Source organism: Ambystoma mexicanum, chromosome 8 (assembly GCF_040938575.1).
Source record: "Ambystoma mexicanum isolate Mex_15411 chromosome 8, UKY_AmexF1_1, whole genome shotgun sequence".
Classification (NCBI taxonomy): Eukaryota; Metazoa; Chordata; class Amphibia; order Caudata; family Ambystomatidae; genus Ambystoma; species Ambystoma mexicanum.
The window spans coordinates 160,161,938-160,176,121 of NC_090929.1; the positions used below are offsets into that span (position 1 = coordinate 160,161,938).

The following is a 14,184-nucleotide window of genomic DNA, read 5'->3' on the forward strand; positions in this document are numbered from 1 at the left end:
GAGGACCAAACTAATGAAATTATACAAGGCCCCTCATTGTTCAACATGCCAGGGGCTCTACAGGTTACAACCTCAATGGCCACGGGAGACGAGTTATTGAAATTAAAAAAGAAATGCTTCAGGACGGAGGTTCATGGTCATTTCCTTAGGGAATATTTGAAAGCTAACTTAATCCCAATGGGCCTTACGATACGCAATGAACCTGCTCTATTCCTTGAAGATCAAGAGTATATGATTGGGTTCAGTCGAATTGCCACTAAATGCAGCCGAGACCTAATGGTCTTAACGATCACGACGGCACAACGTATACACCTTCGAATTCAACAAGATCTAGATAAAGAGGAAAGGAAATTCCTTAGCAATACTGCATTGGATAATGCAAAGGACAAATTAAAAGAAATTAACAAAACCATGGATCAATTCATGTCAGATACATTAGAGAAAAAACATAAAAAACTAGCTAAAGACATGAATGAGTTCAAAATTGAAAAAGTGTACCCATATTTAGCACCCGAATTCAAGGAGAATAAGGAAAAGGAGAGAGCCCAAAATAATGCGGGGGCAGGAAGACAGAGAAAAAGATGGGTTACTTTCTCTGACACCTCTAGCTCTGGATCAGAATCGGGAGATCAAAACCAACAGCCCAGATCTTATCCACAACAGAGACCCCCATATTTTCAACACCAGCCGCCTTTTTTAGGCAGAGGGGGTCCCGGCAACATATTCTGGGGCCCCCCACCAATCCAAATGTACCCGCAGTGGCATTCCCCACAAGGGCGTCGACGCAATCGACGACGCTAGTCAATTCCGACATTCTGCCAATTTTCAATCTCTCGGATTACAATCTTACGGACGATGAAACAGCTGTCCTAAGCAAAGGCCTCTCATATGTACCTACCAACCCTACCAACTGGTTTACACTGGAAAGTGAACTCCAAGGTTTCTTTCGCAAGTTACGCCTGAAAACATTCTTCCAAGATTCTGAGCCACCCAACATGGAAGAAAGTACAGGACTTAAACCTAAATCTACGTTTTGTCCCAATGACAATGATACCAAACCAGCCCTTATTACATTTGAAAAATGCGTTCTGCAGGAAATTAGGAAACTGCAGAAGAAACAAACGCCTCTACGACACAACCTCACCAATGGACAACAACAAGCACTTAGACAATTGTCATTGAATAATAACATTGTCATCAAGACAGCTGACAAGGGAGGAGGTATAGTCATACAAAGCGTCAATCAATACAAGGGGATGGTTACAACACTTTTAGAAGATGGCAACAATTACAGAAAACTGACTCAAGACCCCACCCAGGCCATACAACGGGAAATTACCAACAGCACTAACTATGCCCGGGAACAAAATTGGATCACGGAAGACGAAGAAACATTTCTGAACACTTCTGAGGGAAGAACCCCTGCGTTTCATGCACTTCCCAAAATCCACAAGGATGCCATCAACCCACCCGGCAGACCCATTGTTTCAGGATGTGGTTCCATTTTGGAACCCCTGTGCAAATTTATAGATTTTTTTCTCAAGCCCCTCTGCCAACAGACACCGACGTATCTGAAGGACACCATGTCTACTATTAACATCTTCGAAAATCTTCCATTTGACAACAACCTCGACACTCTTGTCTCATTGGATATTAAGGCACTCTATACCAGCATCCCACAGACATCAGCTTTGGAGTGTATAAGACACCATCTTACTCACCATATGGAGCAAACCAGAGTGCCTATCAACTTTATCCTGGAGCTTCTAGAAATTGCATTGACAAAAAACTTTTTCACCTTTGATGAAACCTTTTATCTTCAAATCAGTGGGACTGCCATGGGAGCAGCATTTGCCCCCAGTCTAGCAATCATCTTTATGGCAGAGTACAAAGCTTCATTTGTGTTGAATCAACACAACCCATTTCTGGATAAAATCCAGAACTGGTACAGATATATAGACGACATCCTGTTCATTTGGAAAGGTACCACATCAGAGCTAGCCACATTTCACACATGGCTAAATACCCAAGCTCCTGAAATTCAATTCACTTTGAACAGCAGCCGAGCAGCTATACATTTCTTGGACTTAACCATCATCACAAATGACAATAAGCTTCGATGCACATTGTATGGCAAAGAAACGGATCGCAACACATTGTTGCACTTTAACAGCAACCACCCGCAAAGCCTAAGAACTAACTTACCATTCGGTCAGTTCCTAAGAGTACGCAGGAACTGTTCGGAAACTCAACAATATCGACAGCATGCATTACACCTTGAATCTAAACTTCTGGCACGTGGCTATCCTAGAAAACTACTTAAGAACACACGCAAAAGAGTTCTATGCATCCCAAGGGAAACTTTACTCCAACCTAAGAATCATGACATACAAGAAGACCGAATTACCTGTGCGACTACTTTTGGACCAGACACCAATAGTATCAAGAAAATTATCAAACAATTCTGGCCTCTTGTTCACCAAAATCTTCCGGAGGAACCATTACCCAGGATGGCTCTCAAAAGATCTAAAAATCAAAAGATCTAAAAATCTTAGTGAATGGCTCACTCATGCCCGCTTGCCCAAAAAGACAACCAGAACAGGGCTCTGGGATCTCAGAACACTAATAGGCCACCATCCATGTGGTAACTGCACAGCCTGCAAGTACACAAGCAAAACTAAATCTTTTACAATCGAAGGCAGAGAATGGTACCTTCGACAATTCACCAATTGTAAGACACCCACTGTGATATATGCCATAGAATGTCCTTGTGGTCTCCGGTACGTGGGACAAACTAAAAGACCGGTACACAAACGCATTGGCGAACATCGTTCTAAAATAAGATGCCATGCCACCACAGCACCATTGGTTCCTCACTTTCTGGAATTTAAACACACACAAGACCAGTTGAAATGGTGGGTACTTGATAAAATTCAGAACACCTCTAACATCAAAAATGCTCTAAACCATAAGGAGGCTTGGTGGATTTTTAAACTACGGACAATTGAATACGGATTGAATGAAGCCTCCCCTCCAGATAATTACCACCACAACTGAACAATCTTTTATGAGTCGGCTGACACAAAATTCGTTTTGACACGCTGCAGGCCAGGATACAGTAAGAATGGTTACTACACTAAAAGTCCTTTCCTGTGTCATAGACTAATTTCACCCCATTACCCAGTAGATATAATATCCCCAGATGACACTATGACTGCTTTTTATCGTGATATATCATCTACCCTATGTTGCTTTGCTACCCCCTTCGGGGTTTACACGCATAATGCCCCTTCCAGAACCTCACGGATTGAACACCGCCCCCTGCAACTTCTCACCCAGGGATATAAGCCCATTGCCATCTCCAACTCATGGTTCCTTTTATATGGGCAGTATATACCTGCATTATAATACTCTGAGGTCAGTGGGAGACTTATACACACTTATTCTCCCCGTCCTCAGCCCTACGTCACCAATAGGGCACACTGAGCCAACCAACAACGGCCCGCTTCCTGAGCGAGTTGTTTATTTGAAAATAGCATATATCTTGGGCAACTAGAATCTTACTTTATCATCTCGGCTCCAGCCCTCCCCTAGGGCTCTCTTCATACGTCACTGTTACGGATCACCATAACCCGCACATATGAACGGACGGCTTGCAGTAGACGCGATCCTCGCAGCGCATGCGCGAGCTGAGTAGCGTCCCTGGTCGTCCACAGGTACAGCACACAGAGGCCCTGATCTACAACACCCACGTTAGTCAGGGACAGTATCTGCTGACATTTTCGGATGGCCTCATAACCTGAGCGCTAGGCAGGTACCTCTTGGTACACGCAGCCGTTACAGTGCATGCGCGAAGTAGATTAGCAGCTCGGACCTCACTTCTGACACATGCGCATTTTGCACCACTCTGAATATCAGTCGAAAACGCATGCGCGTAGCCCAGCAACACACCGTCCCGGTGCAATACATCCCGGACGCAGCTCCAAGCTCCCCACCATCACGCAGTGGATTATTAGAATCACGTTACTCCTTCCCTTCAACTCTGTTAAGGTAAGGCTCGATTTTATAGCAGATTCTCCCGGGGACTTACACTTCCCTAACGAATACAGCACAGCTTTTTCTTATGCATTTTTCCTTAATCCTGCCCTTTTGCACTTTATAGGAAATACATCGATACGAACTGTCCTGTGCATTCTGCCCTTGATTGATTCTGGCCTCACACAACCGCATAGTTACACGCCCGGTGCAGCCTTACAACAGCCTGTCCCAGTGCCCAGCTTCCCCAGCGGACATTCCCGCTTACACAAGATCCTATTGTGAAGACCAACATTAAGGTCACACACGCAGTCCACAAGTTCCATCACGACCCTTCCCTGCCCAGCCCGGACACACCCAAGGTGAGTCTAATTTTACTTCCCTCCCATTCCAGAACACACATTCACATGTGTTTCTGCGCTTTTGTTTTCCCCCCCTTTTTTTAAACTGCAGACCCAGTTACACTTGCTCTTAATACAAAAATTAGAGCTAGTATACTTTTCAAAATAGATTATTTAAGTTTCTTCTTTCTTACACATTATTGTAGGCTTTCTCAATCCTACTGGCCCAGAAGAAGGCTGTCCATTCAGAAGCCGAAACGTCACTGCAGCAGGCCTCAACCTGCTGTTAGCTAAACACCAGGGATTTTCAGTTCCCGACGTAGACCAAGGATTGGCAACCACCCTATCAATACGCAAGATTCCACCACAAATAGAACTTTTCCTGATTCAACAGCCCTTAGGGGATAGAAAAGTTAGGCCACATACCTTGAATGTATTGAATCTTGGCCATTACTGTTTTGTTAATATTGCATCATAAATCTGCTGTGTTATTACTGTATGGATTACAATCCAGCATTGCTTCACTTGAAGATCACTATATTAGCAAAAATCACGTTTGTCTAGTTGGTTTTTCTTCTCTCTTTTTTTCTGTTTTTGAATATTAGGAGCTAATTGATTTTCAAGAATGGTTTTTATACAGAAAATAATCTACTACTAAATCCAGCATTGTTTTCCATTTCCAGATCCTATGTTTTGACTTAGATATGGGGAAATCTGGTTCCAAACGATGTCTCCATTCCTTGACTATATGTAATGTCAATAATTTTTTGTATGCTTATATGTTGTTTCTTTGATTTTTACTTATAATACATGTAAATAAACACATGTCCCCTGAAGTAAGGGATGTAGAAAAGTCGTTATGATTTATTCTAACAACATTAGTGATGTCTCTAAAATGCGGAGATAATTTGAATATTTAGTACACTGGGGTTAAGGTGATTAATTCCAACACCACTACAGTTTCTTACAAACAATACTACATTCCACAATTTGAGAATGGTCTAATTTTTCCGGCGGCTACCAACCCCCTCAGTAATACTGACTCACTCTGCTTACCTTCTCAGCCCCCCACCGCAAATGACATTACACCTCACTACAGCACTTACCACTCTCCACCAAACACAATGACCAGAACCACCACTAAGCACTCACCACATTGCATGAACTGAGGTCACCGCACAACACACCCCTACCCCCGCATATAACACAAGCCCATAGGCCACCCCACATGACAATAACAGCAATTTATCCCAGACACCGACCAGATAGGCAACATGTGTGTCCACCTCACACCTAAAACCTTGCAGGTACTCAGAGCACATTTCCTAACAGTCTGAACCCATCAACAGCCCAGCAAAGCAATGGCGCACCCCTCCCTCCGCTCCTACCAACCAAACTCAACTGATTTTCTTGCCGGTGCTAAGCACCAGGAGCTATTAGCAATATATAAAGCTGTATGAAACTCAATTACATAATACGACTTAACAGGCGTCTGTGAACCACAACCTTTCTGTTAAAGTGTTTTCTCTGCCTAATAATGTCTCTCTTACAGGCCTGATAACCACTTCTTAGAGGCCATCTGCTGCTTCCCAATGGTGTACTTCATGGTCGGCACAATTGACAAGTAGGTGCTCTTTCTTACACTCTTTCATTTCTGCAAAATGGTTCCATGTCTCTTCATCGACGCACGTTTTTTTCCAAGAAGTTGTCATCAAAAGAATTACTTTAAAAAACGAATCAAATTGTTATTTATTTTTATTACGGGATTCCCCAAAGCCCCCTTTCCCTATACTCTTACCCCTACCACCTCCCCACCCATTTTAACCCTTTTCCCCCACCTTATATATTTTTATGAGTTTTTCTAAGTAATTTATTCTGCAAAAATTATTTTGAAAAAATCAGTGTCTGTACAAAACAGCACGATACCAGGCAAAATATGGCATGGCACAGATGTACAAAGAGGAGAGGTTTAAAGATTTCATGCCACGTTCTACATTCAGTGATGGAGGAGATGTGGCATGGTGGCGAGCTTGCTGACCTTGAAACCTGAAGACTTGGGTCCCAATGCTGCCTTCCACACTTACCAACAATATTGAGATTCTGCTCAAATAACCTTACCTCATGGTGCCAAAAAACTGTCATTATGCGTAATGTAAATGTGAGAGACTCTACCTCCCAGTGTGCTGTCTAGTATTGTCACAGTCCAGCTTAGTCTTGAACTGTGAGTGATTTTTTCTTTTTCACACTCTCAAAATTTTACATTTTTGTCAGCTCGGTACAATTTGTTATAGGCATTTTTATAAAACATACATTTGCTTTCAATTCAATTCACATCTCAGTCTGGTCCGCCTCCTAGAGCTGGGCTGACTCAGAGGGTCACATGTCTTGTTTCCTGTCAGCGGTTTGTTTTGACAGTTACACCCGAATTTAGCATATTCCTATTCATCCCAAAGAATCAATTGTTTTGACTGAGAGCAACAGGCCAGGGTGCCTCTGCTAGTTCCTGTTCACACCAGCCTGTCAATCTCTTGGCCAAGGGCAGGGGAAGCTTCCTCTGTCCAGGGAAAAAGGTGTGAAGGGTTCTCAGGGGAAGGAAGCCTTTTGGAGTTTTAACTGCATCAGGTTACTTTCTGATCATTTGTAACATAGTTCCTTGTGAAAGAAATAAGATCTATAAACTTAAAATAAGCAACATATCTTTAAATCAAGTCTTTTTCAATATGAAATCGCTGAGTGTCACTCTTATGTGGCATTTTGATGGAATTCTCTTCTTTTGACATAGTTTGGGTTCAATTGTTCAACTTTACACAAATGGTTTTAAAACGCCGGCTTTCTGGTAGAGGTGAGCAACGGTATTACACCCATTTTGACAGCTGTCTTTCCATCAATGATCTTTAAAAGAGGATTTTGTTCTGAGAACATATGATTTTTGCTGACATTGTATTGATGTGGATTCTTGCAGTAATGATGTGGAACACCCAACAAAGAGGTTGGATCTTTTAGGTGCTTTGTGAGCCATGATTTTAGCAATTTTTGACAATCAAGAAAACAGATTTTCAAACAGCTCTGTGTTTCTTTTTCAATCAGCATTGCTATTTCCAAGTGGTTTCAGGGTACTTTGTGGGTAGCCCAGTGGTGGTTTTTGGCAGTGATCTCCTGTGCTCACTAAGTTAGGCAAAAGTGGATGGTGGCCTATTTTCCAGGTTTTCACTGCGCAATTTCTGGTGATTTCTAGCAAGCAGAATGCTTTCTGACAGCCATTATGATGTTTCTGCTGCCAGCAATGCACAGTGATGTTGCAGGGCTGGGATGAGTGGGTTGATACATCCCACAACTCCCCACCACATCCTGGTTGCAGCCATCTAGTATCAATTGACCCTACACACCATACAGGTCTGTGTAGATGGCTTCATGCTCAAGCTGCCTCTAATGCTCATTCTGGGTAGGTTCATGCTATATCAAATACCTAAAAGAAATATAAATGAATCCCTTGTTTTAGTAGAAACAAAATATGAATATCTATTTAACGGTGTATCACTCAATAATCCATCTAGTACATTGCATTGACGAGCCCTGCCCTAATCACAGGTGGCTTACAAAATTCAACACATTCGGCCTCATTACGATTAGGGCAGTAAGTGGTAAAGTTGGCGGTAGATTAATTACTGCCAACTTTACCACTACGCCAAATTATGCGGTTGGGTTTAGAGTGGAGGATTACCTCCAGGAAAATTCTGAAGGTAAATCTTCCCACTCAATGCTGAAAAATCAGCAGAATCGGTGGAATTACTGCGGCTGAAATTTTGCTGCAATAATGACCCCAATAAAGCCTGATTGAGTCCAATGTACACAAAATAAATGAAGAATTACACGGCCACCACCACTTGTAATATGGCAGAAATTCCGCCAGACCAAGTGGCGGTAACGGTAATTCAGTTGGGTGGTATTCTGGCGGATTTACCGCCAGGATACCTCTCAACTGGAAATGAGGCCCATTGTTTATGGGACATGTTCTTCTATCCAGGTTTTGTAGGTTATGTTATATATCTATGCACTTTCTGCCTACAGGGCTCTCTAATGTGAATCCTGCTTCTCATTACTTCATCAGTTGCTGAAATGCGCAACCAAGCACTCCGGAAGATAGAGTTCACTTTCTTGCCCTGGACCGTTTATGTAGGGCAGGCCAGCATTAATGATGGAATGAAGGATGAAAGCAAACAAGTTCAATTTCTTTTATTGACATTCGTTTTTATGACCCTTCAATTGTAATGTTATTTTTTCTCAAAACGCTTCGATCTCGTTCAGTATTTCTTACGGGCAGTGCAGATGCTTGAAGCTTTTATTCGTCCATTGTTAGTAGCAGTGCAGGAAATGGGCCGGAACAAGACGGAGGGGCTCTCCAGCAAAACATTTCTTGCTGGAGCCCTGCTCCGTCCTCCAGACCCTTTGTTGCTTGTTGCAGTCTGCTTGCACTGCACAGCACATTCTTCAATGAACGTTCAGAACACGCAGCACTGGAGCCTGCATCCAGAAACTGCAGAATTCTCTTATATAGCTTTCCAGCTGTTCAATCTGGTATATATGTCCTAGATATTACAGACATCTCTTTATTAGGGTGAATATTATGACCTATCAAAACAGATGAGTCAATTATTTGCTTAAAAGATTTTCTTAATGAATCACTATAAGTTTAACATTTAAAATTGTGGACATAATGTTGTTCACATAAAGCTCTTTGCTTTTATGCAAATCGCCAGGATTGGGTTCTACAGGTATGCATTCTTTCCATCGAAATAATTTCCATCGAATCATTATCCATCGAAATTCATTCATTGAAATGCTTTTCCATCGAAAAGCATATTCATTGAATGATTTTTCATTGAATTTCCAACTCAAACATACCTTTAAAATAGATGTATGGATGTTTGGGTTGCAAATTCAATGGGTCAGGAAAGGCTTCAATTTTGAAAATGGGGGTTGGTGAGGGCTCGGGGGAGGACCCCTGGGAGTTGCCCCGCACCCATATAAACAATAAACACCACAAGTTAGAGGGAGCTGTCCAGCGCTGAAATACATTATAGATTTTAGCACTGGACAGCTCCCTCTGACTTGTGTAGTGTGCACTTTCATTTTATTTTCTAGGACTGGAGAACTTAATTTTATTTTATTGGGGGGTTGGAGGGGAGCCCCATTAAAACATTTAATAAAAGTGCACCCTACACAAGTTAGAGGGGGCTGTCCAGTGCTGAAATACATTGCAACTGTATTGAATAGATTTCAGTACTGTCCAGCTCCCTATGAGGTTATAACGTTATGCATGTTTCATCGAATTTCAATGCAAAAATTGTAAAGTGTTTATATAACGAAACCCTATTTGATGAAAGGGTTTCGATGCATAAACACTTTGAACTTTATGTATGGCAATTTGATGAAACATCTTTCAATGAAAAAGATTAGATGGAACAAACCCTCGATGGAAAAACTTTAATGGAAAGACTAGTAACCGGTTCTATATAGAGATACTAGGCCTCATTACGAGTATGGCGGTAAGTGGTAAAGTTGACGGTAGATCCATTACTGCCAACTTTACCACTACGCCAAATTATGCAGATGGGTTTCGAGTAGAGGATTACCTCCAGGAAAATTCTGAAGGTAAATCTTTCCACTCAATGCTGAAAAATCAGCAGAATCGGTGGAATTACTGCGGCGGAGATTTTGCTGCAATAATTCTTCCAATAAAGCCTGATTGAGTCCAATGGACACAAAATAAATGGAGAATTACACGGCCAACACCACTTGTAATACGGTAGAAATTCCGCCGGACCAAGTGGCGGTAACGTAAATTCAGTTGGGTGGTATTCCGGCGGATTTACCACCAGGATACCTCCCAACTGGAAATGAAGCCCATTGTTTATGGTAAATGTTCTTCTATCCTGGTTTTCTTGGTTATTTGACCCTTCAATTGTAATGTTATTTGTTCTCAAAACGCTTCGATCTCGTTCAGTATTTCTTACGGGCAGTGCACATGCTTGAAGCTTTTATTCGACCATTGTTAATAGAAGTGCAGGAAGTGGGCCGGAACAAGACAGAGTGGTGCTCTGGCAAAAAATGTCTTGCTGCAGCCCTGCTCCATCCTCCAGACACTTTGTTGCTTGTTGCAGTCTGCTTGCGCTGCACAGCACATTCTTCAATGAAGGTTCAGAACACGCAGCACTGGAGCCTGCATCCAGAAACTGCTGAAGTCTCATATATAGCTTTGCAGCTGTTCAATCTGGTATATATGGCCTGGATTTTACAGACATCTCTTTATTAGGGTGAATATTATGACCTATCAAAACAGATGAGTCAATTATTTGCTTAAAAGGTTTTCTTAATGAATCACTATAAGACATGTTTAACATTTAAAATTGAGGACATAATGTTGTTCACATAATGCTCTTTGCTTTTATGCAAATCGCCAGGATTGGGTAATATAGATTTGCAATCTTTCCATCTAAATAATTTCCATCAAATCATTATTCATTGAAATTCATTCATTGAAATGCTTTTCCACCGAAAAGCATATTCATTGAATGATTTTTCACTGAATTTCCAACTCAAACATACCTTTAAAATAGATGTATGGATGTCTGGGTTGGAAATTCAATGGGTCGAGGAAAGGCTTCAATTTTGAAAATGGGGTTGGAGAGGGTTTGGGGGAGGACCCCTGGGGGTTGGGCCCCCCTATGAACAATAAACACCAAAAGTTAGAGGGAGCTGTCCAATGCTGAAATACATTATAGATTTTAGCACTGGACAGCTCCCTCTGACTTGTGTAGTGAGCACTTTCATTTTATTTTCTAGGACTGGAGAAATGTGTTTTATTTGGGGGTTGGGAGGAACCCCCATTAACAAATTAAATAAAAGTGCACCCTACACAAGTTAGAGGGAGCTGTCCAGTGTTGAAATACATTGCAAAAGTATTGAATAGATTTCAGCATTGGACAGCTCCCTATAACGTTATAACGTTATGCATGTTTCATCGAATTTCCATGCATAAAATGTAAAGTGTTTATATAACGAAACCCTATTCGATGAAAGGGTTTCGATGCATAAACACTTTGCACTTTATGTATGGCAGTTCAATGAAACATCTTTCAATGAAAAAGATTCAATGGAATGAACCCTCGATGGAAAATCTTCGATGGAAAGACTAGTAACCGGTTCTATATAGAGATACTGGGCATCATTACGAGGTTGGAGGTAGCCTTACAGGTAAGAACAGCAAGGCTACCTCCATACCAGCATGAAAGTCTGGCACCCATGAATGGGCAATTACCGGGGTATTCCGACCCTGCCGGACCCGGTAATTACCCTTTCGCGGGTGCCGGTAGATCCCCATTCCCATTTCAGCACCATAGGGCTCAATGGGAGTGGGGATGCCTGTAGCACCGGCACCGTTTGTAACGGTGCCGGTGCTACAGGTATGCTGTGCTCGCGGGTGCCTTTCATTCCGTCAGGGTAGACCTGGCGGAATGAAAGGCACCCGCGGCACAACTAGGAGTTTGCCGGTCCAGTAACAATAGTACCGGCAAGCATACCTGTACTGTTGTTACCGGACCGGCAACCTCGTAATGAGGCCCACTGTGTTGTGCAACCTGGCCAGCGACCAGGCCTCTTGACCCTGCCCCTCCTTCCCAAAGCCCCGCCCCTCCTAAGAAGTGACCTTTCCCCAACACATGTTTTCCATTTCCAGCACTGGTTAGTGGGTGGAAATCTCTGGGATTTGTATAAAGCTTTCAAGCACCTCCATGCCGGCAATTACCTGTCAGCAAATATTGCAGCTCTCCTAGTAAGTTACTTCGTGATTGGGTTTGGATTTCTCCATTAACAAATAACAACAATTGTAAATACCATGACACAGACAAACACGACAAAATTAGAAGTTTCAGATTGCATGCTATGCAGGGCAACGGCTGCCTCAATTTAATGTTTTAATTGTTATACTTGTAGAGTGCCGGAAGCCCGCAGGCATCAGAGCGCACCAACATACAACAAAGACAGATTGCGGCAGCGAAGGTTTGCGGAATTATACCAGGCTCAGAGTGGTCTTATTTAAACAGATGGGTTTTTAGGTGCTTCCTGAATGTCAGGTAATGGTTTTCAAGGCAGAGGGGGAGCTTATTCGAGGATTGTGCTGAGCCGTACAAGCACCTATGCACTATGGTCAAGGATTTAAATAAAATCCTGTCTTCTATCCTTAACCAGTGCAAGGATTTCCTTCCTTCAGATATAGGCTCTCTTTTCTTAATCCCCTTGATGATACGAACTGATGATACGAACGGCGTTGTTCTCCATGACCTCTAGCCCCTTCTTTGTAGCCCTGAGCAACAATGCATTGCCATAATCCAGGCGGGATAAGGTGATGGCCCTGGCATGGTAGCCGTATTCCCCTCATTTAGAAACGGTTGGATGGCTCTCAATAGGCATAAGTAGTATGCATTTTATTTTTCTGTAGGAAATTGACCTGTGCCTCAGCCCCCACGGATGCCTCCACCATCATCCCGAGGGTTATAACCTGAGCCATTACTGGGATACGTGTGTCTTTAATGTCAAAAGCTTCATATTCTGCACCCAACTTAGCTCTAGCTTGTTGTGTGCCAAATATCAGCAACTCTGTTTTTTTACTATTCAGGCACATCCAGTTGTGCTCCATCCATTTGTATATAATGCTGTAAACTGCTGCAATTTCAGCACTGTCTATGTGATAGTCACCATCCAGCTCAAGCACCAGCTGGTTGTCGTTGGCGTAATTGGTGAAAAATGTGCAGACGATTTCAAAAAGATCACACAGGCATCTCATATATAGGTTAAACAATAGGGGGACAAACTTGCTCCCTGTGGAACCCCAAAGTTTATTTGAGTGGTCTTGGAGAATTTTCCCCCCCAATGTACTTTTGCTTTACGGTCAGCCAGGAATGATGTCAGCCATTCCAATACGATCACGGAGCATCCAGCCATTTTTTCCAAGGCCTGTTGCAATAATTGCTTATCAACCGAATCAAAAGCAGCACTTGGATCTAAGAGCATTAAAAGTCCTGCTTTACCCTTATCGAGAATACAGAGCATGCATGTCTGCAAGTCTAACATGGCTATCTCTGTGCTATGTGCATCACGGAAGCCTGATTGCTGCTCGTGTAGAGTGTCATGGGCTTTGACGTGTTTTTGAAGTTGAGTTGTGGCAATTTTATCCAGGATTTTCAAGATGAAATTGAAATTGGTGATCAGGTGCAAGTTAACTGGATCCTTAGGGCCCAGACCAGGCTTTTTAACCAGAGGCGTAATGGTAACCTCCTTAATACTCTTAGGTACCTTACCCTCTTGGAAAGACGCATTTACAATTCATGTCAGTACTGGGAGAACAATTCCTTGTTTTCGAGTATAACTTTAGGTGGTATTATGTTTTCAGAACATGAAGTGGGTTTCATGTTTGCCAGCCCTTTGACCATCTCATCTTCTGAGACCGGGTAAAAATTGAACCTTGCCAATTTTCTCTGTCTGGGTTCGACAGCAGGTAAGGATGTGTCCGAATTTGAAGATTCTATGACCGAGATAATGGTATCCCTAGCTTTCGAAATTTTGCGGCGAAAGCCCTTTGCACTACTTTGCAATCGTCCTACGTTGGAACATGTGGGGGGGTCAGTGCCTTGGGTTTTTCAATAGGTTTAAGAATATTAAAAAGTTTGCTGGTAGCGTTCGGTGCAGCTGCTATCAATTAGTTATAATAGTAGGATTTAGCTTCTGTAATGCTCTTTCTGTATTTCAAATT

At 42.5% G+C, this 14,184-nt stretch overlaps 1 protein-coding gene across 10 annotated transcripts in view; it reads left to right on the top strand.

The window, feature by feature from the left end:
• KCNT1 (potassium sodium-activated channel subfamily T member 1) overlaps positions 1 to 14,184 on the top strand; it is a 2,308,650-nt gene that overhangs the window by 2,176,133 nt on the left and 118,333 nt on the right. For all 10 annotated transcript variants that reach the window (XM_069609538.1, XM_069609540.1, XM_069609539.1 and 7 more), the window contains one exon: positions 5,929 to 6,000. In XM_069609538.1, coding sequence (XP_069465639.1) covers positions 5,929 to 6,000 — 72 coding nt within the window. The remainder of the gene's footprint in view (positions 1 to 5,928; positions 6,001 to 14,184) is intronic.